This window comes from Netta rufina (assembly GCF_964035555.1).
Source record: "Netta rufina genome assembly, chromosome: 4".
In the NCBI taxonomy this organism is placed as follows: Eukaryota; Metazoa; Chordata; class Aves; order Anseriformes; family Anatidae; genus Netta; species Netta rufina.
Genome location: NC_140127.1, coordinates 788,113 through 815,979, shown reverse-complemented (window position 1 = coordinate 815,979; position 27,867 = coordinate 788,113). Strand labels below are relative to the sequence as shown.

Genomic DNA, 27,867 nt, shown 5'->3' with positions numbered 1-27,867 from the left:
TTTGTTTTGGTTTTGGAGGAGGTGGATTCACCTTTGAGCACATAGGTTGTGTAACAGCCAGCTTCTGACCTGGAATTCGGCTTCCAGCACTTCCTGAGCACACCGGCGCAGGTGCAGTGCTCCCACCCATGGTCCCCAGCCCCACGGTTTGGTCCTTGGTTGTGTCAGGGGAGTGCGCGGCAGCATTGGCTGTGGACTTGTGGTTCAGTGATCAAACGCTCAGCAGAATTGGAGGCTGGTGTGTGAAACGCTGCTCTCCACGTTTCTCTAGCATAGGGGTATCTCTCTGTAATGATCTAGGAATAGGGCAAGATTGTAAATTGATTAAATGCAGCATATTATAGTACTGTTCATAATTACTGTGACCTGGGGGGATACTGTGCTGTTTGCCAACATCGTCTGACATAGCTGTCGATGCTGTATCAACATTTTCCATGTGTCCCGTGTTCTGTGCATATGTAGGAATGTATCTCAAACAGGCAAAAGCTGCAAACAACTTCTGTTTCCAAGACTGCCAGCGATAGGGCTCCCCTAAGCATGCAGACACATAGATGTTAAAAGCAGGCACTCTGAGCCCCGTGACTTCTGTTCCTCAGCCTCACGGCCAGCTGGGGATAGGTTTGCTCAGGTTGCTTTTGCTGCTGCAGGAAGGGAGCTGAGCTGCTCCACTTCTCTCCTGCAACAGGGGCTTGCTGATGGTGTGCAGAGGATACAGCAGCCCCGTGCCAGCTTTGCTTTCTGCTGGGTGCACAAGCACAGCTTGCGCACGTGTTTCAGCACAGGGCTTATGTAAGTGTTTTGATGCAGGGACTTTAGCGTTGTGCCTGCCTGCAGAGAACTCCCTGTTCTGTGCACAGGTCGAGGTGCACAGTGGGGAGCTGTGTGCTATGGGTGAGCAGGGCAGGCGTGGCCCACGAAGGGCCTAAACATTTGGGAGATATCCACATTGCAGGTAAATCGGGTAATTAGCCCGGGGGAACCTGAGCAGCAGGGTGTTGCTTGGCGCTTCCCGCCCGACCAGTCCAACCAGCTGTGCTGCAGAGCACCCAAGGGCTCCGGGCACGCACGCAGGGCAGCAGCAGAGGCTCTGCTCCCAGCCTGCTCTCACAGCCCCAGCCCCACGGAGCTCTTGGGCCCGGGGCCGTGCCGTGGCATAGCCTGGCAGCCTCGGCAGTGCTCCCTCAGCCCCGCACAGCAGGCACTCCGTGGGCGATGCTGTATGGCACCTGCACGGGCGCCCGGCTCGGAGGCAAGCGGGGCCAGGCCCTGCCTGCTCCCTGCGCAACCCGCTCTGCGTCCCTCATTCCCCGTCCCGTCGCGGCCCTGCCCGTGGGGCTGCTCACGCCCTCGCCCCACTGCCACCAGCCGCTCAGGTGCTCTTCCTTCTCCCCGAGCGCCCTGACTCATCCCGCCCTGCCGCTGCCGCTGCCGCTGCCGCTGCCACGCCGCGTGCCTGCCCTCCTCCCTCTCGGGCCCACCCCTCGGCGCTGCTTGCCCCCGCTGTCCCAGCTCCTCCTCCCCCTGCCCCTTCCCTGCCGCTCCGGGCCGAGGGGGCACCGCCACCCCCCGCTGCCACCCGCAGGCCGCTCGCTGCCGGGCCGCAGGGAGGCGCCCCGCTCGCTGCCGCGCCCCGCTCCGCCCCGCGCCGGGGCCGCGCCGGGCGCACCTGGGAGAGGCCGCGGGACGCCAGCGGCGCCGGACGGGGACCCTGCGCCGGGCCCCCCCCCCCCCGCTCCCCGAGATGGCGGCCCGGCGGCGGCGGTGGCGGGCGGCCCCCGAAGAGGACGGCGAGGAGGAGGAGGAGGAGAAGGAGGAAGGCAGCGACCAGGTGAGGGCGCGGCGGGGCCGTTGGGGCCGGCCCGTGCCATGGTAACGGCCGCCGGGGCGGGGGGGCGCAGGCAGCAGCCGGGTGCTGGGGGTGGCGGGGCCCTGGCGCTGCGCGGCCGCCTCGGCAGGAGCCGTGCCTCAGCCGTTCCGGGCCGGGGGGCTCCGCGCTGTGTCGGGCGGGCACCCTCTGGGTGTCTGCTGGAGGTGTTGCACAGTAAGATGACAGCAAGGATTTATTTTCCGTATTAAGCTGTCTGTAGTGCCCTTGGCCGGCTGGAAAGATAAGCTAGCTTTCTGTGCTGAGTGTTGTGTAGGTCGCAGTTTGGGCCTCGTTTAAATGAGAGAACTTGGGTAAAGTATACAGTAGGGGACCTGATGGAAAGTATTTGGACATCAGGATTACAGATGCATCACTACACATATCCGTAGGTGCTTGTCTGTCTGTTCTGCCTCTCACTTCTTTCCAGCATGTGAATAGTGAGTTTTCGCTTGGTTGTGTGCAGATCACCTGTTTTGCATGGCGATTGGGCCTGAAACTCGCCCCTTCCTCCGCAGCTGCTCAGGGTAGCTGTGATGCAGTGCATTTCCACTGGTTCCTACCTCACAGCTGAGAAACATGACCCTTTCCCATACTTAGAGCAGAAAACTTGGACGTCTCCTTCCGCATGGAAACTGCTCAGTACTTATGCAACTGTTGCTGACCCGATTCATCCAGTATTCCAGATAGGTAAAAGGGACGTGCTTGAAAGCACCTTGTTTGCCAAGGTAGAGGAGTGCTCTGTGTTTGCGCAAGAGCTCCAAGAACTCCGAGTATGTCGGGAGGCTTTTATCTCTTGGACTTTTAGTTGCTATTTTCAGTAGGCTGATACTGTTCTTGTTATGCTTACTAGGTCCTGAGATGCTCATTTCCTCATGAATTTAAGTAAAGTTGTTTTTTCCCCACCCCCCATCGGTTCTTTTTCTTAGTGGTACGCAGAAAAGTTCAGTATTCACTTCTACTTCCTTACTTTCAAGTAAAAGGTAACTTCTTTGGTTTCGCATGAACATGGTGTGCCCTTTGTGAACCTTCTTCCCGACGTCCCGAGCTCCGCAAGGCTGTGTCCTCAGCTGCTCGCAGCCCTGCCAAGCTGATGGCTGCAGAATTCCTGTTGGCCTGCCTTTGCCCTGTGGACCTTGGTGATTCTATGAGTTTGTTGTTGCTTTGTGTTGTGCTACAGTGTGCAGGAGAGATCTCGAGGTCTTTCCTGTCCTATTTGCTGCAGCGTGCCTGGCATGCTTTTACTAACAATGTCAACATACCTTCATGAGTACTCTGCTGCCCAGAGACACGATTTGCTGTTAAAATACTTGGAGTTGCATGAAAATCCTGATGGCAGTGTTTGTTAGAGTAGAGCATTAGAGTCTGTCACAAATAACTTCAGTTTGTTTGGCAGTGTTGGAAGAAACAGAAAAATTTAGCTATGTTACTTTCACAGATAACCAAAGGGCTGGATATTTCCAAAACCGTAACTTGGTGGAAGTGGTGGTGAATGAGAACTGCTGTAGGTAGAAAAGGAGGTGAAGGTTTAAGTCTGTGATTACATGTGAACAATTCTGAAAGTGTTTGTTTGTTTGTTTGTTTTGGGGGGAGGGTGGTGGTGGTGGTACTTTTTTTAACAGCTTGGAAAAACAAGGTTTTATCATTCAGGATCTTCTGATGCTTTGATAGCCTGACTTAAGAGGAAGGTATCAAGGTACATCTCATGAAATATGCTCCAAGGTGCTCTCACTGAACTATTGACTTCAGTGTAACACTTGGGGTAGAGACTGCAGAAAGGTCAGTACTGGAGAAGAAAACTAAAGTAACCCTTATACTGGTAAAATGACAATAACTAAATTATTTTGCTTTAACATTTTTTTTTTCCCCAGATAAGTTGTTGGAAAATGTCTGTCTTGATTTCTTCTTAACATAGGTGATGCTGTATTGTCTGAGAAAAACATATTAGCAGTCTACCTGTGAGTTTCTTAGTGTGTCCTGGAAAAAAAAAACAGTACTAACAGAATATTGCAAGTGCCTTAGTAACAAGAACAATTTTGTGCATGGTTTGCTCAGCACGTGATAATTGCAGTGAAGAATGTGTGGTATGGAATGGCAATTAACATATGTTATTTTGGAGGATGATAGGCTCACAGATCTGGGGTTTTTATGCATGACACATGGCTGTATTTTTGTAGGTGCTGGAAAGCAAGCAGAAATCCGTGTGGAAGCTTAATTCCTGGTCAGACCTCCTGCTGGGGAGGCACAGTCTCCTGACTGTTTGAGGCCCTCCTTTTTAAGGCCAACTATTTCACAGAATCACAGAATTTCTAGGTTGGAAGAGACCTCAAGATCATCGAGTCCAACCTCTGACCTAACACTAACCAGTCCTCCACTAAACCATATCACTAAGCTCTACATCTAAATGTCTTTTAAAGACCTCCAGGGATGGTGACTCAACCACTTCCCTGGGCAGCCCATCCCAATGTCTAACAACCCTTTCAGTAAAATTATTGCTTAAGGATGGAAGGCTTGCTGTGTTTTTTTTTTTTTTTAGGAACGTGACATAAAAACAAATCCCTACAACTAAACACACCTTCATTTTGGGGCAGCTGACAAATTCTGGAGACTGATGAGGATTGTAGTGTCAGTTACATGTGTTTGTTACATGCTGAGCTTGTGGTAGTGACCAAGGAATTGTCAGGTTTGCCTTCTTCCCTGTACTCATCAGGCCTGCATCATCTCAGCCTTGTTGGATTTGTCCTTTTTGAGCTGATCAGATGGGTTCTTTGGAAGGAGCATGAGCCTTCAAATGAAGAGAAGTGTAAGGTGTCTTAGTCATTAACAGAGTGCAACTTGGGCTGGTTTTGCTTAACCTTGGCAAAATGTGCAAATGGGTACCCACAGCATGAAAACCATAGCTTTTCATCTGTCATCCCTCATACAGAGGCTGTTACAGTGTGTTCTGCTTCACCTAATCCCAGACCTAGTGAATGGAAGGAAGGGGTGCTGGGTTTTATAATGAGCTCCAAAACTGCATCTACAAGGTCAAAATGAAATTGCAAGACTGATGTAGATGTGTTTTTTTTTTTTCTTTTTCCTTTGTGAGGGCATTTGTAGCATTATGTTAGCATTTACTGTTGCAGTGATTGTTGTTATTCCTGGCTATAAACTGAAATATTTATAATTGATCATATAACTAAGAAAACAAATAATAAGAAAAGCTTGTCCACCAGTGATGGGGTTATTACAGCACTTTTTATGCTAGAGATGATAATTAGTTAGCTTTTAGTCAACAGCTTCCTCTTTGGCCTCTGACCTGGCAAATTAAAAGTCTTATTCAGGAAACGTTTGTGGCTGTTATAGCATGAAATGGAAAATCAAGTACTCAAGGTCATTGTTGAGGTAAGGTGCAAAGGTAAATTTAAGATACAGTTCATGGTTTATCCCCCACTAGTTGTTTTAGCAAATGAAAGCTTAAAAAAAAAAAAAAGGTAAACAGATGCAGCCATATAAAACTTGAAGTCTGCATCAGCCCAAGTCCTTGTAGCAGCAGCAAACTACTGAGAAATACATCTTAGGTGAGCACAGGAAGAAGACTTGTTCTTTAACGGGTTCAGGTGCTCCGAGAAATGCCACAACTGAGGTGCTAGAATTGGGAAATCTAAAAAATTGGTTCTCATTAGGAGCATAAGTGAAAATCGTATTACATATCAGAGGAATAAAACTAAGCATATGTATTTTGACTGCTTAAACAGCAATGGAGTATGGAACCATGTGCAGCAATACTGAAAGCCCGACATGCATCAAAAGACTTGGGGTTTTCCATAGTTCTCCATGCTTAAGGGACAGAGCACCTCTGCTATGCACAAGCAAGGATTAATACTAAAGACTCTAAGTTGTGGTTTTAGGGCCAGGATTACTGCCCGTTATCAGCAGTCAGGTAGTGTCCTCTAGTTCTGTACAAATAGCTTTTTGTACTCAGGTGCAGATTGTAGTGGTTGGAATGTGACTTTGCAAAAGGCCTGTGGCTCTCCCGGCTCTCCCCTGTCTGCCCTCTCTCCCCTCTTCTTTCTCATTATAAAGTCTGTAGTTGATTTCCTAAGGAATAGTACTACAGCACTGGAAGAAAATGTCTGAATACTAAGGCTGCAAGCACATGAATCCCTGTTTGGTTACTTGCATTTTCGACAGCCTCCCTGAGGCCTGGGCCACACTTGCAGTACAGTGATGCCCATTAATTACAGGCATGCCCATTAATTACATACCACCTCCAGTGCTGGGCTTGCAGGGTAGGCCGGGGCCAGGCCTGCAACACCCTGGCCAATTCCTGCCACCACCCAGCCACGGGCCAGGCTACTGAGCCCACCAGGCCCCTGACCCAAACCTCTCCCAGTTCAGCCTGCTGCTGGGCAAACTTTGGGGCACAGCCTTGATCGTGGACACTGGGGCTTGGCAGGCCTTGTCTTTTAGGTGTAGGTTACTCCCAGAGGTCATCAGCTGCTGAGGCTGTGATTATGTTCAAGCCCAGCTTCCCAAAGGCCAGCAGATTAAGAGGAAAGGCTGAAGGCTATAAAGAGAGTAACCCTGTGATGGCTTGGACTGTAGGCCTTATTAGTTCTGTGGTGTTTTTTTATGCGGAGTTGGAGGTATGTCTACTCTCTTCCAAAATGCCAAAAATATTCAAGACTCGGGAAGAAAATAATAGTATTAAGGACAAGTTGGAAACAAAAGCTGACCTGTTTGTGGAAATAGGTTGAGGATAAACAAGTAAAGAAAACAGCCCACAGGGATCTGGGACGAGGAGGCTGGAAAGAGAGGAAGAGTTAGAAACCATAGTACAGCACTGGTGGAAAAGGTTTCGAGTACAGTTCATAGAATCACAGAATATCCTGAGTTGGAAGGGACCCGTAAGGATCATTGAATCCAACTTCTGGCTCCATCCAGGTCTACCCAAAAATTCAGCCCATATGACTATGCACAGTCCAAACACTTCTTGAACTCCAGCAGGCTTGGTGCCATGGCTACATCCCTGGGGAGACATCCCACGATGATGTCAGCCAGGTCTCTAAGCACACTGGGATGGATCCCATCCAGACCCATGGACTTGTATGGATCCAGGTGGGGCAGCAAATCCTGCACATGTTCAGGGCTGGTTGGAAGTTTGTCATTCCCACCGTCATGGTCACCCAGGGTCCGGAAGCACATCCTCAGCATTGAAGACAGAGGCAAAGAAGGCATTAAACGTCTCTGCTTTGCCTAAGTCCTTGTCTGTGAGGTGACCTTCCCCATCAAGTAGTGGACCTATGTTTTCTCTGGTCCTCCTTTTTCTATTCACATATTTAAAAGGTCATTTTTTATTGTCTTCCACAGACCTGGACAGCTTCAACTCTAGTTGGGCTTTGGCCACACAAATTTTCTCCCTACAAACATGAACAGCATCCCTGTATTCCTTCCACGTTGCCTGACCCTGCTTCCAGCAGCTGTACACTTTCTTTTTCTGCCTAAGCTCCAGAAGAAGATTCCTCGTCAGCCAAGTTACTTCATGGTCCCCAGAGCTGTTAGGAGCTGATGAAGCTGGTTATGTAGGATGGGCTGCAGGCTGTTTGGGATGGTGAGGAGGTGAGGCAAGCCCAAGAGGTCATGAGGAAACCCAGCCCTTGCCAGAGACAGCTCTGCTGCTCCCTGCTGTGCTACAGCTGAGCAGCATTCCAACTGCCAAGAGTTAAGCATTTGGTCATGTAAGGATGAAGTAAATCAGCACGTTCAGTGTTAGCTGCTACTGAGGGGAGGAAAAAAAACCTGTTGCCAGTTCACTCTCACTGTTGATGAGAATTTGTACGCTAGACTGCCTATTTTTTGTCTTTGCTATGCTGAAAGTTCTGTCTAGGTGTGTTCCTGAGTGGTCATGAGTGAATGGTGAAGAAACAATGCCATGCTGGGGTCATACCAAGAGATTATTCTGAATAATATTGTGTCCATAGCATATCTGGTCACTTTATAGTTTGTTCTTGGATCATGTATTTTCAAGCTGGATTGATCAAGTTCCCCACAATAAAAATATGAGAGACTGTGACAGCAACCTCTTCTTGCTCTGGAATGGAACTGTTTTGTCAGGTACTCCATTTAGTTTCTTCATGCAACAAGACCAGAAGAGCCGTGACCTTCTTCCATAGAAGATGAGTTAAAATGAAGGTGAGGGAGTATGTTAGAGAGTTGGGGATTTTTGTTAAACCCATGTTTTATGTCACTCGTAGTATTTCTGAGAACATAGATCCCTATGCTTATGTAGGTGGGTAGAAAGAGTGCAGAGGGTGTCAAGTGCCCTTGAACATGGCAGGTCATGTTACAGCATCTGAATACTGGCCTTAGAAGACATGTCAGTATAGTATTTACATGCCAATACAGTGTTACTGCAGTATTTATAGTTTAAGTACTACATCATAGTTGTCTTGACTTGAGGAACTGATAATTCCTGCATCACCATGTAAGACATAAGCTTGTGACTGCATACTATTTTATGAAATAACTAATATTATTGCATGTTGAGTTTGTTTAGTGTGCTTTGCCTTTTTTTTTTTTGTTGTTGTTGTTGGTCATAGGAAGCAGATTTGATTGAAAGACTTGATGATTTGGATCTTAGAAATGATTGTGATGTTCCAGATGTTCCTTCATCAATAGACAGCACTCCAGAAATCCTCAGAAGGGCTTTGTCGGGTTTGTCTGCCAGGTATAGTAAAACAAACAAGCTCTCATATTTGAGAGCTGCTGAATAAAATCATTACTGATTGTATTGAGGTTTTAATTTTTGTTTGATCTACATGAAAATTAAAGACTAAATTTTTATTTGATATCATGATTGATATGTTTATGCTTCAGCCTGTTTAGTGCAATTTTTTTTGCATAGGACCTGAAGATTGCCCATGTGAGCATTTCTAAATGAATTGTCACAATGTTTAGCTACAGTTTAGATAAACATTTGTGGTGGTTCAGTCTATGTATCAACAGATAAGATCAACAGATATTCCTTTACCTGGCAAAGCAGCGGCTTTGCTAACATAGGCAGTCAGCAATCCCCTGGTTTTGTCTGCCAGTCCTCAAAGATTTCTATGCTTTTTTCCTGGTAGCCTTTCTTTCATGGGTAAGCCTTTATGTGGCTGGTTCCCCATGGCTCCTGCTGTGAAACCCTCCCTGGGGATCATGATGTATTTTCACAGCACCTTTAAGGAGGGGCTGATGCATTAGATGGCAAATGAAGGCATTTTGTGGGGAGGAGAGGGATGGGGAAGAGGAAAGATGGCTCACTTGGCTTTCTTTATTGTGTCCCCTCGTGAGGTGGCTGGCTGCTTGGTTCTGTGTTTCTTACTATGTGTCTTATTAAGCAAGATGCCTGGTCTTCCTTCTGGTAACCATCTACTTGAGTCTTTGGTTAGGGAAGGAAGTGGCCATTATATTTAATTCTTACTGGTTGCTTTTTATTCTCTTTTTTCTTGGCAGATGGAAGAACTGGTGGATTCGTGGAATTCTAACTCTAGCTATGATTTCTGTGTTTTTTCTGATAATATACATGGGATCTTTCATGCTGATGCTTCTGGTAAGTTTGTTTAAAATCTTCTATTGTGCAAGAGTTACTTCATCTCCTTGTCATGCATAAGAAATAGGTGGAAGTCAAGTGCAGACATTACAGAAGACATTTTGTCTCTTAATTTGGTAAATACAAGTATTCTTGAAAAATTGGAAGAGTTTTCAATTGGACCTTGTGGATGAAGGCCTTCTCAGCTACTTAAATTAGGTAGGAATTAAACAAACAAGTTAAACAGTTCTTTACATCGAAGCTTATGAGATTAATGTCATTCATTTGCTTGGCTTGTTCCCACTACCTTCTCGTACCCTCTTTAAGACTTGCTTGAAATACACAGAAAGAGAGTTCCATTTTTCAGGCTGAGAAAAGCAAGCAGCTCTTGTCTGCCGGCAGTGCCTGGCTCTAAAAGACTTTGCTCACTCATGCTCTGTTAATTCCTTGCTTCTCTTTCCTTGCTTCTCTCCAGGGCTCTCTAGGGTTTATCCATAGAATGGAGATAGGTGCCTGTCCAAGATGCAGAGATAAAATGTTTTTTTAGGCCATGAATTGAACAAATATCATCATAACATTCATACACACTGCATACTACCTCTTCCCATCATTTTTATGGCTGGTATTCTTAGTGAGTAATGGTTTAACTATTTTTTCCAGCCATGACAAGCAACAAACAGGGATGTGGCTTCTAGAACACTGAAATTAATGCTTGTGAGTAGCTGCTTTGATTTTTGACTAAATTTGCAAAATAGTTTTTGTTTTGTTTTGTTTTTTTTCCCCATGCCTACTCTGAAACACTCTTGGACAGTAATGTCTTGAGATACCGGAATGCTTGTTCACCAGTATTATGGCCTGTATTAGAGTCCCTGTCTGAATGAGTCTAGTTTGTATTTCCTGTTGTCAGAAGAATGACACAAGCTTGTAATTCACAGTTTCATTGGTGGACGATGTCTTTGAGTGTATGACGAAACAGCAAAACAAAGCTTCATTACAGTGTAGGTCATTGTAGAGGCATTTTTCACATGTTTTTTTTTTAGTATAACACTTCCAGAATGAGAACTGGAGCACAAACAGTTTGCAGTTCAATTTGGTGTATTCATAGTACGCTCGAAGACTGCAGTCATGGGCAAAGCTGCTGGGAGATGAACCAAAAAGCTAGTATAGAAATAATATAGAACTCTTCCTTTTGACTATAAAACAAAACTCAGAATGGTTCTCTAATCAACTGTTTCTCAATTTGACATTTGTTACCATGTAAAAAGGAATGGAGGAATAAAACAGTTCTGCTCATGAATTATTTTATTTCACTGGAATCACATAACTTAAATTGTCACAACTTTTGTTGTGCCAAAACCAAATCTTAATACTGAGATGGAAAATGTTTGGAGACTTGTAGGGAAGTCCAGCTAAGCTGGGAAGAGAAGCTGTAAGACTTGTATCAGAGGTTGAGAATATACTTTACATTTGTCTGGAGGTAACACGCACAAGTTTCCATGCCTTCATCCCCAAATGTCCTTTTCCACTTTAAGGCGTAATCCTTTACTGGTGCTATTTTGTGTAGCGATTGGGTTTATAATGTAGACAAATCAGACGAGAGAGCATGAGACGGACAGACATCAAAGTTAACTCGCTAAGGTGATGTGATACCCTATAGGCTGTGGTTACGTGTTGAGCAAGGTGAAATGTGTTCGTGAGCGCATGTGCTAAGAGAAATCCTGCAAAGCCTGGTGTGATGATATGCATGGTTGGTGTAGGTAGGTTCATCCTCCAGCCTCTGCACAGGATTACTGCTGACCCATATTTGGAAATATGTGGTATTGGGGCAAGGTCATCTCCTTGGTGACTACGGCTTAGGTGAACTGGCTGAGACCTTCAGAGTGCAGCAGCTCACAGGACACACTTACAGACTTGCACAGACAAGCACAGCACTGTGAGATGACAAACAACATGGAGGCTGTGCAGGGTGTGACGTTTGGACCTGCGGTAGGTGAGCAGTGCCTCTTCTCATCAGTGCTAATTAGCAGCACATGCTTACCCTTAATGAGGCTCTTGCAGATGGAAGACTTGGCTGTCCACGTTCTGTTGCAGAGTCCATTTTTTTTTCCACTGGACTTTGAAAATTTTGCTTAAATTGAAAAATTAAATGTAACCAAAAGTAGTAGAAGAGCCTACTCTTTACAGGAAATGATTTTTTACTTCCTGCTGCCAAACTGCTTTGGTGAGGAAAAGTAAGGAGCTTTCCCTTATTTCTGGAGGGATTTCTTGCAGCTAGCCCAGTATGCCTTTTCTCAACAACTGTACTTCCCTGTGTTCTTGCTTGGAAGCTGCCTTCTTTCTGCATGGAATTTGGATTCAGAATAATTTTTTTCCCCTTAACACAGGTTGCAGTACTCCGCACAGCCTTCAAGAAACAACTATAGTGTATCTGCATAGCTTTTTTCTTTTTGTTTTAGGTCTTGAGCATCCAAGTGAAATGTTTCCATGAGATCATTACTATAGGTTACAGAGTCTATCACTCCTATGATTTACCATGGTTTAGATCCCTCAGCTGGTGAGTAGCAAACAAGACCATCAATAAGTAGAGATTTGAAATTTAAGTCTCTTCATTCTTTGTATCCTGTTGTAGTGCAAGGATAGCTTTGTAGGTTGTGTGCACATGGAAAACTTGACATCTGTTTCTACTGCAGGATTCTCTGTGTGCATGTATGTATACTTGAAGTCAGAATTAAACATCTGAAAGCTACCTAAAAATGTGCATAGCCAAATAATCACCTGATCAGTATTATCTGAACAGCTTTGACTTTTTTTTTGTATTTACCTTTGTGTAAGAAAATAACCAAATAGTTACTTTGAAGTGCTCCTTTTCATGCATAAGTAACTAAAATCATCATGTACAAGTTGTAAATCCTCACTCATTTTGCATTTAATCGCAGTCACAGGAGTGAATAAATAAAGAGGTGTCGAGGGATCTTTTGATAGCCAGAAGATATAATTAATGTTACTGGCAAATCCCAGATAGTTGTGGGAATGCCCTGTTTATGCAGGGCTCTGTAGGGCTGGGGAAAAGATTTCTACTTCTGAGTTCTGGGAGGAGAGATGAAGGCATTTGATAAGAGGGAGTGTTTTAGGAGGATATTGGGCACATGTTGTCTCTAAGGTGCTTGAGGACATAATTGTTCAGACCTGACCTATTTTATTTTTTTGTTTGTTTGTTCAATTAACTGAAGTGATCCAAGGTACTCCTGCCTCTTGTCACATTGCTTCTTCACTTTTAGAAGCAATTTTACTGTGAAATATCAATTTATTCTGTCAGCTCTCTGTACAAGCTAGTTGGTTCCCTTTGCTCAGTCCTGGGTTATCAGTAGGACTTGTCTATCGTCTGTATTATTCTGTGGGTTCTGGATCTACTGCTGCAACAGAATCAGGTATTTATGACTGCAGTCCTGCCAAAATTCTTAGAGGATGTGCACTGTACCGCTTTGTCTGGTTTGGCATTTAACCACAGTCACCTGCATACATGGAGCTCAAAATCAACTTTTCTGTTGCCATGCTAGTTAAAATCAAAGTTTTGTTCAGTTGAACAGATGCAAGATATTGTTCTGTACTTTGAGAATATCTCAAAAGGACTTGCCCAAGTGTGGAGCACAAGTAGTTCTGTATGAAAGGATTTCTGCAATATCTGTTTTTCTAGTGTGGTTGCTGTAGAAGAAATAAACAACCAAAATTTGCTTGCTAAAAGTGAAAGAATGGAATGGTACTTGCATTTTGTTTCCATTGTGAACCTTTTCCACTTTCCACCTTTTGGGTTTTCTTTTTGTGTGTCGGGTGGGAGGATAGGGGAGAGGTTTTTTTTTGTTGTTGTTGTTGTTTTTGTTTGATTTGTTTTGTTTTGTTTTTGTTTTTAATGAATGACACAACGATGTATTACCTTGTTTAAGTAACAGCTGCCTCTTGTCTGTTTCAGGTACTTTTTGCTGTGTGTCAACTACTTTTTTTACGGGGAAACTGTGGCTGATTACTTCGGTACATTTGTTCAGAGAAGAGAACAGCTTCAGTTTCTAATTCGTTACCACAGGTTTATATCTTTTGCACTTTATCTGGCAGGTAAGTGAAGGAAATAGCAGAAATGGAAGAACAGTGTGCTGCATTTGTTTCTGTGCCTGTTTTGCTTTGTTTTTAAGAAAAAAGCTTCTTAGCTCTATCTACTCTATTACTCTTTTTCTGGTGCTGTTGGAGGAAATTTACACTTTTATCATCAAAATATAAGTATAAATTTTGCATTCACCTAGAAGAAGGTAGTAGTCTAAAAAACAGTTGATGCTTGTTGGAAGGTTGAGCTAATAGTACTCATTAAGAGTCAACATGAATTAATTTTGATAGCAGAAGAATTTGGGTTCAGTACCTGAATGTATCAAGAGTAGTTTGTCAGTTTGTGGAAATGGCTTATATGTGTCATTACTGTGATGGGTTATGGCTGTTGTTACTGTGATAGGAAACGGCTTGTATGTGTCATTACTGTGATGGGTTAATGCTTTATTGTGTAAGTGTTCTGCCAGGGCTACAGCGATAAGGTGTGTGATTATATTGTAAAGTGTTTATTCAAAAGGCCTCAGACTTTATTTTGTCTGTGAGATACTCTTTTGCTTGCCTCATGGATAAATGTTCCTCCCAGTCCAGGGAAAGAGTTCTTTAACAGCCTCCTTCCCGTCTCTGTGAACAAGTAAATGCAGTCCATGCGGCTTTCAGAAACACAACGTTAATGTTACTTTAGCCTTAAAAGTAATCAGCTGAAGACTCAGGTTGACTTAAGAGATGGGGAGACTGCCACACTGCAAGTATTTGTAAAATAGATGAAGAAACCTGATCTTCATAAAGAACTTTGTCTACTGCTACTGTTTTGTAAACCAGACAAAACTTCTACTTCATGCTTAGATCACAAACTAGCAACCAGCCTTGCAAGACACAATCTGACCTTTTCCAGCCAGCTTCTCCCCAAGGAACCTAACACAACTAATGCTCATGGCTGCTGAAGGGCAAGGAGGGGGAGAGCAGGCAGCAGCCACATACCCAGTGGGAGGCCAGGGGTCCTGCGGGTGGCCACCAGCCTCGCTCCTGCAGGGCGCTGTCATAGGGAAGGCTGGGACTCCGCATGCCCCCCAAGTTGAGGGGTGATATGTCTCCCTGGAATCTGCACTCTGCAGCATGCCTCAAGGTTCTGTTGCCTGCAGCTGTGTGCCTCTCTGGGGTAGAGGGGTGAGCTGGTGTTCACCTTCAGGTTATTTCCTGTTTGTCATTCAAATCAAGCTTGTTGGTCTGGCTTTGGGCACCTTTTAAAGGTGATGGTCTCATCCCCTAAAATTGATGTCCATGATGTGACCTTGTAAGTAATGAAACGGATGCTTCCTACTGATGTCAATAAAATCTTCTGCTCTAGTGAGAAGAATTCTCTGCCTGTGGTTACCAAACAGAAGTAGGTGCTCCAAACAGGCAGGTTGGAGACTGCTCCAAGGGAAGAGAATTATTGGTGTATGGTGGTTCAGTGTAATTACACATTCAGTAGTACAAACTATGCTTGCTTTGTTTTACAGGCTTCTGCATGTTTGTTCTGAGCTTAGTGAAGAAACACTACCGTCTGCAGTTTTATATGGTGTGTATTACCTACTTTGCCCTGGTCAGTTGCGTACATATATCACTAGAAAGGGTCATGTCCTTACGTTCATAAAATACCTTGGAAGGTGGGGGTGTGAAACCAAGTGATGTTGGGCTGTTGGGTGTCTCTACCTATACACTGGGGCTTCTTATCATCTCACAAAGCAGTCTTTCACTGCGCGAGGCCCTGTACACACTGTGACACTGCTCCTGTAGTGGCAGGTGGACAAGGGAGAGGCTCCCTCTGAGTGCGTGCGCCTTCCGTGCAGGTTGGAAGCCAGACACATTCGGCATGGGGTGGGACATGGTTCTGGTGTCTCAAGCACCTCTTTGTAGAGGCTCCATTGCAGTGCTAGGATGGAAACCTGACCTGAACGCCTGCACAGGAGTTGGAGTCTGTGACACTTAACAGTTGTTCTGGCCCCGTGCTGTGCCCCAATAGATCATTCTTGTCCAGTAAGAAACCAGTGTTTCTGACTCCCAAATTTGATTAAAAATAGGAATGATCAGAAGCAACAGTAAAACAGTAATGCAGTACTACTTGTCTTTAAAGAACTTGAGTGATCAGGGTGTTGTGCAACCTTAAAGATTACTTAAAGGTCAGTGGCTGCAGTTAACCCCTTTGTTTCTACAGGGCCTTAGGTGACACTTTACCACTGCGGGTCCCTCATTTTGGACTAGGACTTAGCTGAGCACTATAGCATTAAAAAACAACAGAAATTATACTCAAAAATGATTTACCCTATTTGTGGGAGAAGTTGCTTCACTGGGGGGAGATGCAGCTTTTTGGGGAGAGGTGATTTTGGTTTTGTAATCGACAAAGCACGTTATCTTTGAATTGGCACAAGGTAATTATATTTTTCCCTGATATCCCTCTCTTCCCTCCCCTCTCTTGCCTCTTCCCCCCCCTCCCCGGAAAAGGAAGGATAAACAAGTGTAGTCAGTCATTTAACATTGTGATTGTCCAGAAAGCATTAAGGTGTGACTACAGAAGAATTTCAGTAGAACAGAGGGGAACCTTTTTTTGAGGAGGGAACAGGGGACGGACAGTTTGGACTGAAGAGTAGAAGCCATTTGTTTTGCCTTGGTTTTTCAGTACCACTGTATGATTAATACATGTTTTGCTGCAGAGATGCTTTAGTTAACCAGCAGGTAATATTTTCAGGAAGGTTGAGTCAGCTCTTGCACCTGCTTTCAGACTCTTCAGGTTTCTTAACTGCAAGTAGATGCTGGCTGCCATAGGAAAGCACACATGATAAGGAAATTTAAGGAAGTAGGACATCCTGAGTATTAACTAGCACAGCCATTGTGTGCTTGAATTCAGTGTTGCCTGGAAAAATGACCAGGTCTTTATCTGTGAGTTTTTGGAAAGCAAAATGTAATGTAGAAGCTTTGGAAACCACTTTACTGCATACTGCTGCTACTGAATAAACACTAGGTACACTGTGTAGTATTGGTGAAATTGACAGTTGAAATAGCCATGCCCATAAAAATTAACAATTAGTTTTCACTTATCCTGAGAAATTCCATCTTTCCTAAGAGGACCAGTATTCTGTCATGATATCCACATCTGTGTAACATGACTCTTTCATGAGTTCTTCATTGCCATTTTATTGTTACAGTTCTAACTTGTCTTTTACGTATGTATATGCAGAATATCACATTGCTTATGTTTCTTTGCTGCTTTCATGCTGAAGGTATATGTCTCACTAAATCGGAAGTTAAACTGCATGTTAAAAAATTCCGGGTAAAGGAAAACGATGGGGAAACCTTTTAAAGTTTCGGTCCTTGCTTCTGAAAGCCAGCTGAATTGTGATGTACCGTATGCATGCATCTCTTGTCTTACTGCTAGATCTGGTCTACCTGTGAGCTCCTCAGGGCTCCTCTAGCTGACGTGCCAGTACTGATGGAGGTGTACTGATTGGTGTTTTCACTAACTGTTGTGTTGTTGCATTGTTAACAGTTCGCATGGACTCATGTCACTTTGCTGATCACTGTAACTCAATCTCATCTAGTCATCCAAAATCTCTTTGAAGGCATGATCTGGTAAGGGAAAAAGTAACAAACTAATTTGTAACTATTGCATTGAAAGGTTGGCTCTGTTACATAGCAGATCTAATTAGGGAGAGATCTAATTAGGGAGTTAGGGAATAACCACGAGAGCAGTTGAAGCTGCACCAAGTAAGAAGCATCCATGCTTAGTTGGAGGGGGAATCGGAGGTGGTGGGAGCAGTGACATAAGGGGTATAGGGCAGTGGGCAGAAACCCCTTAAGCTTGATAGGCAGCCACAAGTATGGTAGTTTCAAACAACTGCTTCATTTATGTGCAAGGATCAGGGTTAATCCCAAGTATGGTCAACTATCTCCCATGGCATTTGGTGAAGATGGGAACATGCAGCAGTTTCTTTTCAGCTGCTTGGGAGCTTCAGGTTCTACAGTCCTACTGAAATGGAACCATTTAATTTGGAAGATCAAATCTGGTGTCAGGAGTCCAGCTTGAGACCTTCTTTCCAGAAGGTTTCAAGGACATGAAAACCTCAGAGGTTAAAAACAACACGCTGGGGATTTTTCAAAGTAACTCGAAATGTGTTCTCTTCTGTTTTTAGCAAGCAAGCAGAATAGTTCCAGCAAGTGAAGTGGCAGGTATCGGTGGTCTTAAACTGTGTGTCTTGTCCGTATGAAGTTCAGGTGAAATGATAGCAGACTACCCTTTTTTGCTAACTAATGGTAGTCTCCAAGAGCAAGATGTATATTGGGAAAGGGAGAAGTGTTTTTAATAATTTTGTATGTACAGGTAAAGTCAGTTGACCTAAAAACAAAACAAAATCCTCCAGAATGTAAATCTTGACTGTTTTTTGGTTGTCCTAATGCCTCACTTCCCACTGCATATTAAATTCTGATGATGCAGTTAAACTTGATGACTTTAAAACTTCTCCCTTAACGAGATGTCATGTTTTTACACCCCACACCTCTTTAGGGAGAGTGTAAATTGCGAGTTGAGACAGAAAGAAGAACATGGAAGATAATGTGTACTTCGAAGGACATAATACTTCATGTGTTCCTTGTTCTTTTCTCAACAAGGAAGATCATTACAGAAAAGACATGCTCACAGTTAAAAAGAAAAAAAAAAAAGCCTTTGACAGAGTTTGTATGAACAAATTATTTTCATGGTGAACTTGTACATATGTAAAACAGTGAACCTAGTTTTTGAGCTAGCTGCCTATTTCTTAGTAGCATTTCTGCTACTATTGCACCAGACAATTTGGCAGATGGTCACAGAATCTGACTCCAATCTTACTAATACATTTCTGCTTTGAAAAGGGAAAAAGAGGTTAACATGTTTTAGTAGAAAAGTCAGATGATGTTTACATGCAGAGACCACTTAAAAAGCTATCACAGGCTGCTGCAAACTGACGAGCAAGAAAAGGAAAATAGTTTTTCTTTTTTTAAATGTAGGTATCATTGAACTTTATAAGGGATTTGCTTGCTTTGATGTTACCAGTAACATTAACATGTTTATTTCTGTTGATTTCTTTCTAAGTGGTACTAGTCTTCAATCTGATAGAAAAAGCCAACCTGTTGACATTTTAAGCTCATGTGATAAAATGAAATTACGAGTTGAACTACTGTGGATCTCTACCAGTCTGTATTGGCTGAACACGAACATCAGTATAGCTCAATATGTTGCTTATGGGGGAACTAAGTGAACATATTATGAAACATAATTGTTTCTAAATATTAGATAAAAATTCCCAACCAAAAATGCTGCTGTTTCAGTTAAAGTTATTTCTGTTCTGTGTTTAGGTTCAGGCACCTTCTACCCCCTCCCACTTCTGAAACTTTCTGTGCATCTTTCTCTAGGTTTCTGGTGCCCATTTCAAGTGTGATCTGCAATGATATTGCCGCATACATCTTTGGATTCTTCTTTGGCAGAACTCCATTAATTAAGGTATGTACTTGACTCAGCAACAGGTTCTTACAGTTCACAGCATTTTTGATACTTGTTCAAAATTATGTTTATAGAGGTCAGTAGTTTCAGCTGTACTGCATGTTAGACATTTGCTAGAAAACACATCATTTATCTGGTTTCTAGGGATTTTTAAGTGCAAAGTGGGATTACTTGGACTGGCGTATGCTTCATTGGGTTAAAAACTGGCTGTGTAGCTGGGCCCAAAGAGTTGTGGTGAATGGAGTCAAATCCAGTTGGATGTTGGTCACTAGTGGCGTTCCCCAGGGCTCGGTGCTGGGGCCGGTCCTCTTCAATATCTTCATCGATGATCTGGACGAGGGCATCGAGTGCACCCTCAGTAAGTTTGCAGATGACACCAAGTTAGGTGCATGTGTCAATCTGCTCAAGGGTAGGAAGGCTCTGCAGGAGGATCTGGATAGGCTGCACCGATGGGCTGAGGTCAACTGCATGAAGTTTAACAAGGCCAAGTGCCGGGTCCTCCACCTGGGATGCAATAACCCCAAGCAGAGCTACAGGCTGGGAGATGAGTGGTTGGAGAGCTGCCTGGCAGAGAAGGACCTGGGAGTGATGGTTGATAGTCGGCTGAATATGAGCCAGCAGTGTGCTCAGGTGGCCAGGAAGGCCAACAGCATCTTGGCTTGTATCAGAAGCAGTGCAGCCAGCAGGGCTAGGGAAGTGATCGTCCCCCTGTACTCAGCTCTGGTGAGGCCGCACCTCGAGTACTGTGTTCAGTTTTGGGCCCCTCGCTACAAGAAGGACATGGAGGTGCTTGAGCGGGTCCAGAGAAGGGCGATGAAGCTGGTGAGGGGCCTGGAGAACAAGTCCTACGAGGAGCGTCTGAGGGAGCTGGGCTTGTTCAGCCTGGAGAAGAGGAGGCTCAGGGGTGACCTTATTGCTCTCTACAGGTACTTCAAAGGAGGCTGTAGCGAGGTGGGGGTTGGTCTATTCTCCCACGTGCCCAGTGATAGGAACAAGGGGGAATGGGATGAAGTTGCGCCAGGGGAGTTTTAGGTTGGATGTTAGGAAGAACTTCTTTACCGAAAGGGTTGTTAGACATTGAAACGTTGAGTCACCACCCCTGGAGGTCTTTAAAAGACATTTAGATGTAGAGCTCAGTGATATGGTTTAGTGGAGGACTGGTTAGTGTTAGGTCAGAGGTTGGACTAGATGATCTTGGAGGTCTCTTCCAACCTAGACAATTCTGTGATTCTGTGAATGTAATATCAACGTAGTATGATGAATTTGAGGTCTGTTACATCGTTAAATATTGCTGCTTTCTTTTTGGATTGCACGTGCTGGCTAAACTGCATACTACTTCAAAAACTGTTGCTTGAAATAAGGCTTTATGTAATGTTCCTCATCTGGTCTCATTGATGTAGCATTGAGAAGGGCTCGAGCATTAATCTTCCAATTTTGGTAGTATTTGCAAGACCCTACAGAAAGATACAAATTTTTATTTTCATGTCCTTGCAATGTTAACTTTGGTGTATTTGGTTGGATCTGATAATAAATTGCTCCCAGATAGGAAGCCTGATGGAATTTGATGAAGAAAACAGCTTGCTATGCTGGTCTCTCTATGCTTGCATTTAGATGCTGTGTTTTTTTGCCCATCTTAAGTAGGGAGCAAGCATCTCCTGAGGACTGTCCAACCTTGGCAGATTCCCTGCCTGCCCCTGGCCCTGCTTTTCTATCTATAGTGCTCAGAGATTGCAGCCAGTGACATTCAGCGTTTGACACTTGCACGTGCTCACAAGTAGGAGCTTACTGCAAACAAGGTCCAGGTGGTTAAAAAAAAAAAAAATTCAATGATGCAGTTGATGCAGCTCTCTCTCTCTCTCTCTCTCTTGTGCCTAGCTGTCTCCCAAAAAGACCTGGGAAGGGTTCATTGGAGGTGGCATCTCCACAGTTGTATTTGGATTCATTGTAAGTAACAACACAACTTTTCTTGCATAGGTTCATGTAGAATAGCTCAGTAAATAGAATCATTCAGGTTGGAGAAGACCTTCAAGATCATCACGTCCAACCTCACCTGCCAGATCTCGTCCCTAAGCTTTGTTCCCTAGTACCATGCCCATACAGCTCTGAAATATCCCCACCACTTCCTTGGGCAGCCCATTCCAGGGCTTGACTACCCTCTCTGTGAACAAATTCTTCCTAATGTCCAATTTAAACCTCCCCAGTGCAACTTCAGGCTGTTGCCTTGCATCCTAACACATAATTTCTCCTGACAGAATGCCCATGGGTTTAGACAGGTGCTTTACACCAATGATATGCATAGAAGAAAGCAGCAACATAAAATAATTGCTTTTATATGTAACTTATCAACAAGATCAGTGGAACTTATAGGTGACAACTCTGTAGTAGCAGTAGTTCAGGATTGAATGGAGAAGTGAACTCTAAAGAAATAATGAGTAGTTAATGCTTGGGGATATTACAGTGCAGAAATATGCACTAGATAGGAGCCTGAGAGATAGGAAAAGAAAAATAAGATGGGAAATGGTTCCTAAAGGCATTGAAGGTCAGCATCCGCCTCCCTTGTTGAGGCATTCTCCAACTTAAAAAGAGGGCTGATTTTACTCCACTGGGGGTCTCTTTATTACAAAAGATAATAAAGCCTTCAATTACAGTATGATTTTTGACTGTATCAACTAATGCATGTTTGACGAGTTGTTCTTCTGCTTTCCAGTTTTCCTATTTCTTGGCTCAGCATCAGTACTTTGTCTGCCCAGTGGAATATAAGAGTGAAACCAATAGATTTGTGACAGAGTGTGAACCTTTGGAGCTCTTCCAGATGAAGAAGTATTCGGTGCCACTATTGCTTCGGGCTGTGTTGGGATGGGTAAGAAAAAAAATCAAGGTTTTAATTAAAATTGGAATTGTAATTCCCAGCTTGAAAACTTTTATAAAAACTTTTTAGAAAGGTACATGAACGTAGGTAGGTCTTGAGGGATAAGAACTGAATTGACACTATGAACTTTTGCTCACATGGGGAGGAGGTCATCAGGGAAAGGCATTGCTGAAGCCACACGAGGAAACATCTCTGTTCTCATTGCCGGTATTTGTGCAGGAAGTGGATGATGCTGTTCACTGTACTGCATGTCATTCAGGTAAGCTGTTAGGATCTTGTGGAAAATTGGTAAAGGCCTGAGTTAGTAGTAAGGCTAAATACTTGCGTTAGTAGAACTTGATTCCATTTGCAGTGAGTGTGCAGCTGCAGTTAGAATAGGATTTGTGCTTGTAATGGAGTCGCCAACCCTTTTCTGTGCATGTAGCCTGCACATTGTGGCAAGAGACACCTTGAATCTTCACCTGACAGGATCTGAACCATCACTCCTGCTGGGGGAAAGCACTGCTGCCTGAGTCACAGGCGTGGGGGAAACTCTCACAGGTACAGACCCGATAGAAATGCATGCGGACTGGTTTTCATATCTACATATTTGTATAGGTGACCAATTTTTATATAAATGATTCATTATATAGTTGTTTCTATGTACACACACAGCCACCCCCTCACCATCCCACAGATAGATATCCCCACATGGAGGAGCGCACACTTCTGCACAGACACATGCATCTATACGCCCACAGACCCCCACATGCAGCTCCACCCATCCAGACATATATATATCTACCACACACAACCAGACACCTATCCATGTGCATAAATATGTGCACGTACATACATGCATCCCCCAGACATAAATACACTCACATCACATACATGTACTTATGCAAATACACACAGAGATGCACACCCATGCCCATACACACACATACACCCACATGCCCACACTTAGCAGCACATATATACATCTATACACACACGTGCATGCCCACACATGTGCACAGATGCACACCCCCATGCATATTTATCTCTCCTTGAAGGCAAAGAGGAGGTGACTGCGATGAACGCAGAACAGGAACAGCTGGCACATGCCTTCTGCATCACTCCTCTGCTCTGCTGCCTCAGCACAGAGAGCTGTGACAGACAGTGCTGAGAAAGACACTGGGTTTTGCTTGCTTTTACACGGGTAGAACACGTAGTGAGAAAAGTTCACATGTAACAAGAAGGCAGAAGTGGGAAATTGTTGCTGCTGTTTGCAAAAACTGAGTACTGCAAATAATTAATGGCTGCAGGTGGTACTTAAAAAAAAAAAAAAAAGGCAAGACTGCATCAGGAGGGAGCTTTGATATTTTCATGCTGAGTGTGTGTACCATTGCTTCAGGAACTGTGGCGTTGATGGCAAATGTAAAAAGTTCTTGTTTGTTTGTTTGTTTTTGCATAAAGTCAGTGTGTAGTCTGGGTTGAGAGAAGTCTTATTTTGTCCAGTTTCATTATACATTTTGGTAAGGGAGGAGAAGGGAACAGTCAGCTCTGCAATAGTCTGGTAGGGAGATGTCAATTAACCCCCTAAAGCAGACAGTGCTTGCACATACGCTTTGCAAGTAGTATTGCTAATCTCTAAGAGGCCTTTTGAGAACAGGATTGGTTTTAGCAATACTTACAGGAAGTCGAAATAATTCCAGAAGGTAGTCAGTGTTGCTCATAATGCAGATGGGAAACATAAGGTTCAGGGATTTTCAGCTCCAGGAGTTGTATATTGAGAATTGCCAGGTGAGGTGTGCTCAAGGTTGCAGCCTGTGCCATTGACTTGAAAGGGCCCAAAACAAAATTGCAAAATAAAGTAAAATAAAATAAATGCTTACCTTGATTATCATCTTTGGCAATACTCACCTGTTCTCCTTCCTGATAATTAAGTCTCTTATCCCTAAAAACTAATAGATCAAAAGAAATTTCAAGTCTGTGGACGGAATGAGGGGAACAATAGATAGTTAAATGTAAAACAAAAACATTAACAGAGGTTAAACTTTTATCTCCCATTATTGTCCTATGTATGCACGGTGCCAGTATTGCAGACTTGGGCAAAATTCCTGTCTGTCTCGTAAGAGCACTTGAAAGGAGCAACTGTGACAGTGAATTGCATGACAGCAACCAGTGCCTAGGGAGCACTGGGTCACCTGGTCTTCAGAAATATCGTTGGATTAGTGGAAAGCTCCTTTCTTTATAGGAAATGGATCTGGAAAAGCAGAGTTGGGGAAGATTAGGCTGGGGAAGATAATATTCCATATAATTAACTAAGGACTTGGCTGAAAAGTATTCTTTTGTATTAGGAAAGGGTGAAGCTTTGTGGAAATTTGCTCTGTACTAGCCCAGTTGTCAAATACTTGAGCTGAAACATGCCTAGAATGAAACATTGAAATATCTTGCTTATTATTTTTCACATAGGAAACGGTGAATATGTACCCATTCCAGATGCACAGCATTGCCCTGTCAACATTTGCATCCCTAATTGGGCCATTTGGAGGATTCTTCGCCAGTGGATTTAAAAGAGCTTTCAAAATCAAGGTGCGTCATCACTTCTGTAAGCTGGCAGTGTTTTGGTTGTCTCTTTGAATGAGAGTGCTTGTTCTGTTGGTTGGTTTTTTTTTGTTTGTTTGTTTCATTTATTGAGTGCAGTACCTAGTCTTTCTAGGAAGATCTTTGAGCTGTTTTTAAGCATCAGTAGCAGCACTTTGTTTTATCAGATAGAGGTATATTGTTCCCATTTCTTTTTTATTTTAGGTTTGCATTTTGGTTGATAATTACTCTTCTCAGTCATGCTGCTAAAGTGATTGGGATGAACAAGATGTGAGATAATTACACTTGACACGTGTGGCAACCTAACAATTGCTGACAGCAGTTTGCCCTTCAAATTATGGCTGGCCGTATTTTACCTACAGAGTCTATGCTGTACGCAGATGCTGACATGTCAGGCTCACCTGGGCATGAGTGTCGGGCTGCTTTTGCCAATGCAGCGCTGCCTTGTACAAGAACGTGTACTGGCAAATGTTGTGATGTGCTAACCTCTGTTTATTGCAAGGTGTGTGCTGTCGCTTGTGGCAGTAGTGTCCCTGGCTGGCATTAAGTGCAGCTGGAGTATGGGAAGAGGGTAGCCCCAAATTTTCTCCTGACCTTCTTTATGTCTTGGTAGGACTGCTGTAATTCTGAACTTGTTGCTTGTTGCTCTTCTTCCCTGTGTCCACTGGTTTTGGCACATGCTTTGGACAGAAGCATATAAATAAACCTGTTTGTGCTGAACTCTCATACACGTGTTTGTACTTGATCCTTTTCCTGACGCTGGTCCAAGCAGCTTGTCCGGCAGCTCTCTGGCTACAGCCTTGTGCTCTGTCATGCCTGTTAGCCACAGCAGCAAAGGAACATTGGTGTGAAGAAAGGCTTTTTTTGGGGAAAATGATACTTCTGAAAAGCGGCCATTTCAGTACAACACACTGCAGCCAAAGGGCCATCACAGGGACAGGGATATTGTGTGGTTGTTATTAAAGGCGGTGCGTGTATGCAGTCCGTGCCTGCTGGAGCAGCATAAGCACAGGGCTTGTATCTATTGCTGGCAGTCAGCTCACCTGACAAAGGTCCAGAAGTGAGCATGAATGACACCAAGGGTGTGTGAGGGCACTTGACTAATAATAAAGCTGTTGTACAGACAAGGTCAGGTAACACAAAGCTGGCATACTGACTATTGCTTGCATCCAAGTATTATTATTATTGTTTTTTAAACAAGTGATTTATTAATGACAAGGCTTTGTGATGCCATTCAATGTATTTATATTGCTTGTGCACATCATGGCTTTTAATTAATGTTACCAAGAATCCAGTGACAAAACTAGCAGGTGAATGGGCCACACGACTTGTGAAGCCAGTGGGAGACAGTGGAAAGAGTTCTCAAGTTACCACTTGGCTGGAAGCAAGTAGATACTTAACTTCAGTACTGAAGTAAGTGCTTCAGTACCAGCTGCTAGTAGACAATGCAAGAAAAGCCATAAAGAGGAGAATCAGATCCTGAAGAGGCAAGAAACAACAACCATTAGCTTGAGACGGTTGCCTCAAAATGGAATCAAGTACGTGCAGACTTGAATGCTCCATCTTGCTTCCTTTTTTTTCTCATTCCTTGACAAACCTTGGCAGTTAAAAACTTCTTTAGCAATGAGGCTCTTTCTAAGTTTATGCTTAACACAGTAAAACCATAGCTTAATGACGGCCTTAAAACACCGCTGTGAAGTGATGCTTGATGAGTGTGTTTCATCTGAATCGGTTAACATGATTTTTTTTCCTCCCTGTCCTTCAAACCCAAAAGGATTTTGCAGACACAATCCCTGGGCACGGTGGCATAATGGATCGCTTTGACTGTCAGTACTTGATGGCCACTTTTGTTCACGTCTACATCACCAGTTTCATAAGGTATTGGATTTTTGAAAATCAAAATACATACACTTGGATAGGTGCGGTACCACTGTGTTGCAGTCCAAGTTGTGTTCTGCACCATTATAATAGTAGGATTTGTTCCTAAATCTGTTCTATGCAATTACTTCAAATACAAAAATCGTTAAGAATGCACATTTGTGTGCCCTTGTAAGATTAGTGTAATGTTCAAGCTATGCCCAGAGTGTTAGCAGTAACCTGTGTAACCCAAGTACCAACAAGTTTTTGTGTTGCAGCCTTGTACAAGTTCTGCTGGAATTTACTAATAGGGAGGTATCAGGATGGGGTTCTGGCAGGAGGGTTGTTTGCTGTAACATCTGCTTACTGTTTTTTGCTTCCTGAAGAGCCTCTATATTGAGGATGCATTTTTTTCCCACAAGCTTCAGTATTTCTCAGTGGCTGGACTTGAGGTTTTCTGTTGGAGAGACTATCTTTTTACTGTGGGTAAAAAGAGTAGATGACTTACTAAAAACAATGCTCATCATCTCACACCAGCTTTCAAGAAGAAATTGTGGGAATGGCAATTGTATTGCAATTGCTTTAGTTCCCAGGGAAAGGGTACTCAAGGTAAGGGACTGGAGGTAGCCAAACTCATATGTGCCCTTAGTTTTATAAATACATTTGAGTAAATAATCATGAGATAACTAAGTTACAGATTCTTTGCCTCATGTTTGGTCTATCGTAAAAGTACGCTGTAAATAAGTGGCTGAAAATGGGGCTGATAGGTTCCTGTCATTTAGAGGAGTATAGTTTAATTGGTGGGTTTCTTTCCTGACTTGGACCATTTTCCTTTTAGTTGGTAGTATACAGCTAAACTAGCAATGGATATTAAACTAAAAAAGCCCTTTTGATGAAGAATGTGAGTATAGTAAGAAAGAATAAATAAGTCAATCTTCTTTGTCATAAACCTTCTTAATATCCCCATTTGACAGAACATACAAGCAATGCTTTTCTCTTTTTGTTTGTATTTGGCTAAGGAGAGTGCTTTCCCAGTGATGCTTGGCCATGCATCCTGAGGGGATGGTTAGAGCAGAAAATATCCATACTTTAGTATCCCCCCCAAAAATGGGAATTCATTGCTTGTGCAGCAGGGGGGGAATGGAAGGCTGTCTAAAAGCTTCTTTAGAGCTGCTGCTCATCAGAAAAACTTTTCATTGACAGAGGTCCAAATCCCAGCAAACTACTGAAGCAGCTGTTGGTCCTTCAGCCAGAGCAACAACTAAATGTGTATAAAACCCTGAAATCTCATCTTGTTGAAAAAGGGATCCTGCAGCCATCTTTGAGAGGATAGTCTGTCAAAGTGAAGCACAATGTGAAAACTCTGTTTAGAAGCTGTCTGTGGAAAAGCACTATAAATGTGCACAAAGATGGTACCTGAAGGAAGAATACTTCATGGTCTGGAAGAGGTGAATGCTTCTTTCCTGAAAGGAACACGAATGCTGTGACTTTCCATGAGGAAACAGAAGATCTGTTACTCCTAAAATAATTAAACAGCTTGCAAAGTAACAGTA

The 27,867-nt window shown here is 43.6% G+C and overlaps 1 protein-coding gene across 1 annotated transcript; it reads left to right on the top strand.

The window, feature by feature from the left end:
- Positions 1-1,741: 1,741 nt before the first annotated feature.
- On the top strand, positions 1,742-27,647 carry CDS1 (CDP-diacylglycerol synthase 1; the record flags this gene model as incomplete). The annotated part of the gene is made up of 13 exons (XM_084285668.1): positions 1,742-1,828; positions 8,446-8,573; positions 9,341-9,437; positions 11,873-11,970; positions 13,384-13,523; positions 15,008-15,066; positions 17,032-17,114; positions 18,930-19,017; positions 20,893-20,961; positions 21,725-21,877; positions 24,326-24,445; positions 26,232-26,335; positions 27,518-27,647. The coding sequence occupies 13 exons, from the start codon at positions 1,742-1,744 to the stop codon at positions 27,645-27,647; spliced, it is 1,356 nt and encodes a 451-aa protein (XP_084141794.1).
- Between the last annotated feature and the right edge of the window lie 220 nt (positions 27,648-27,867).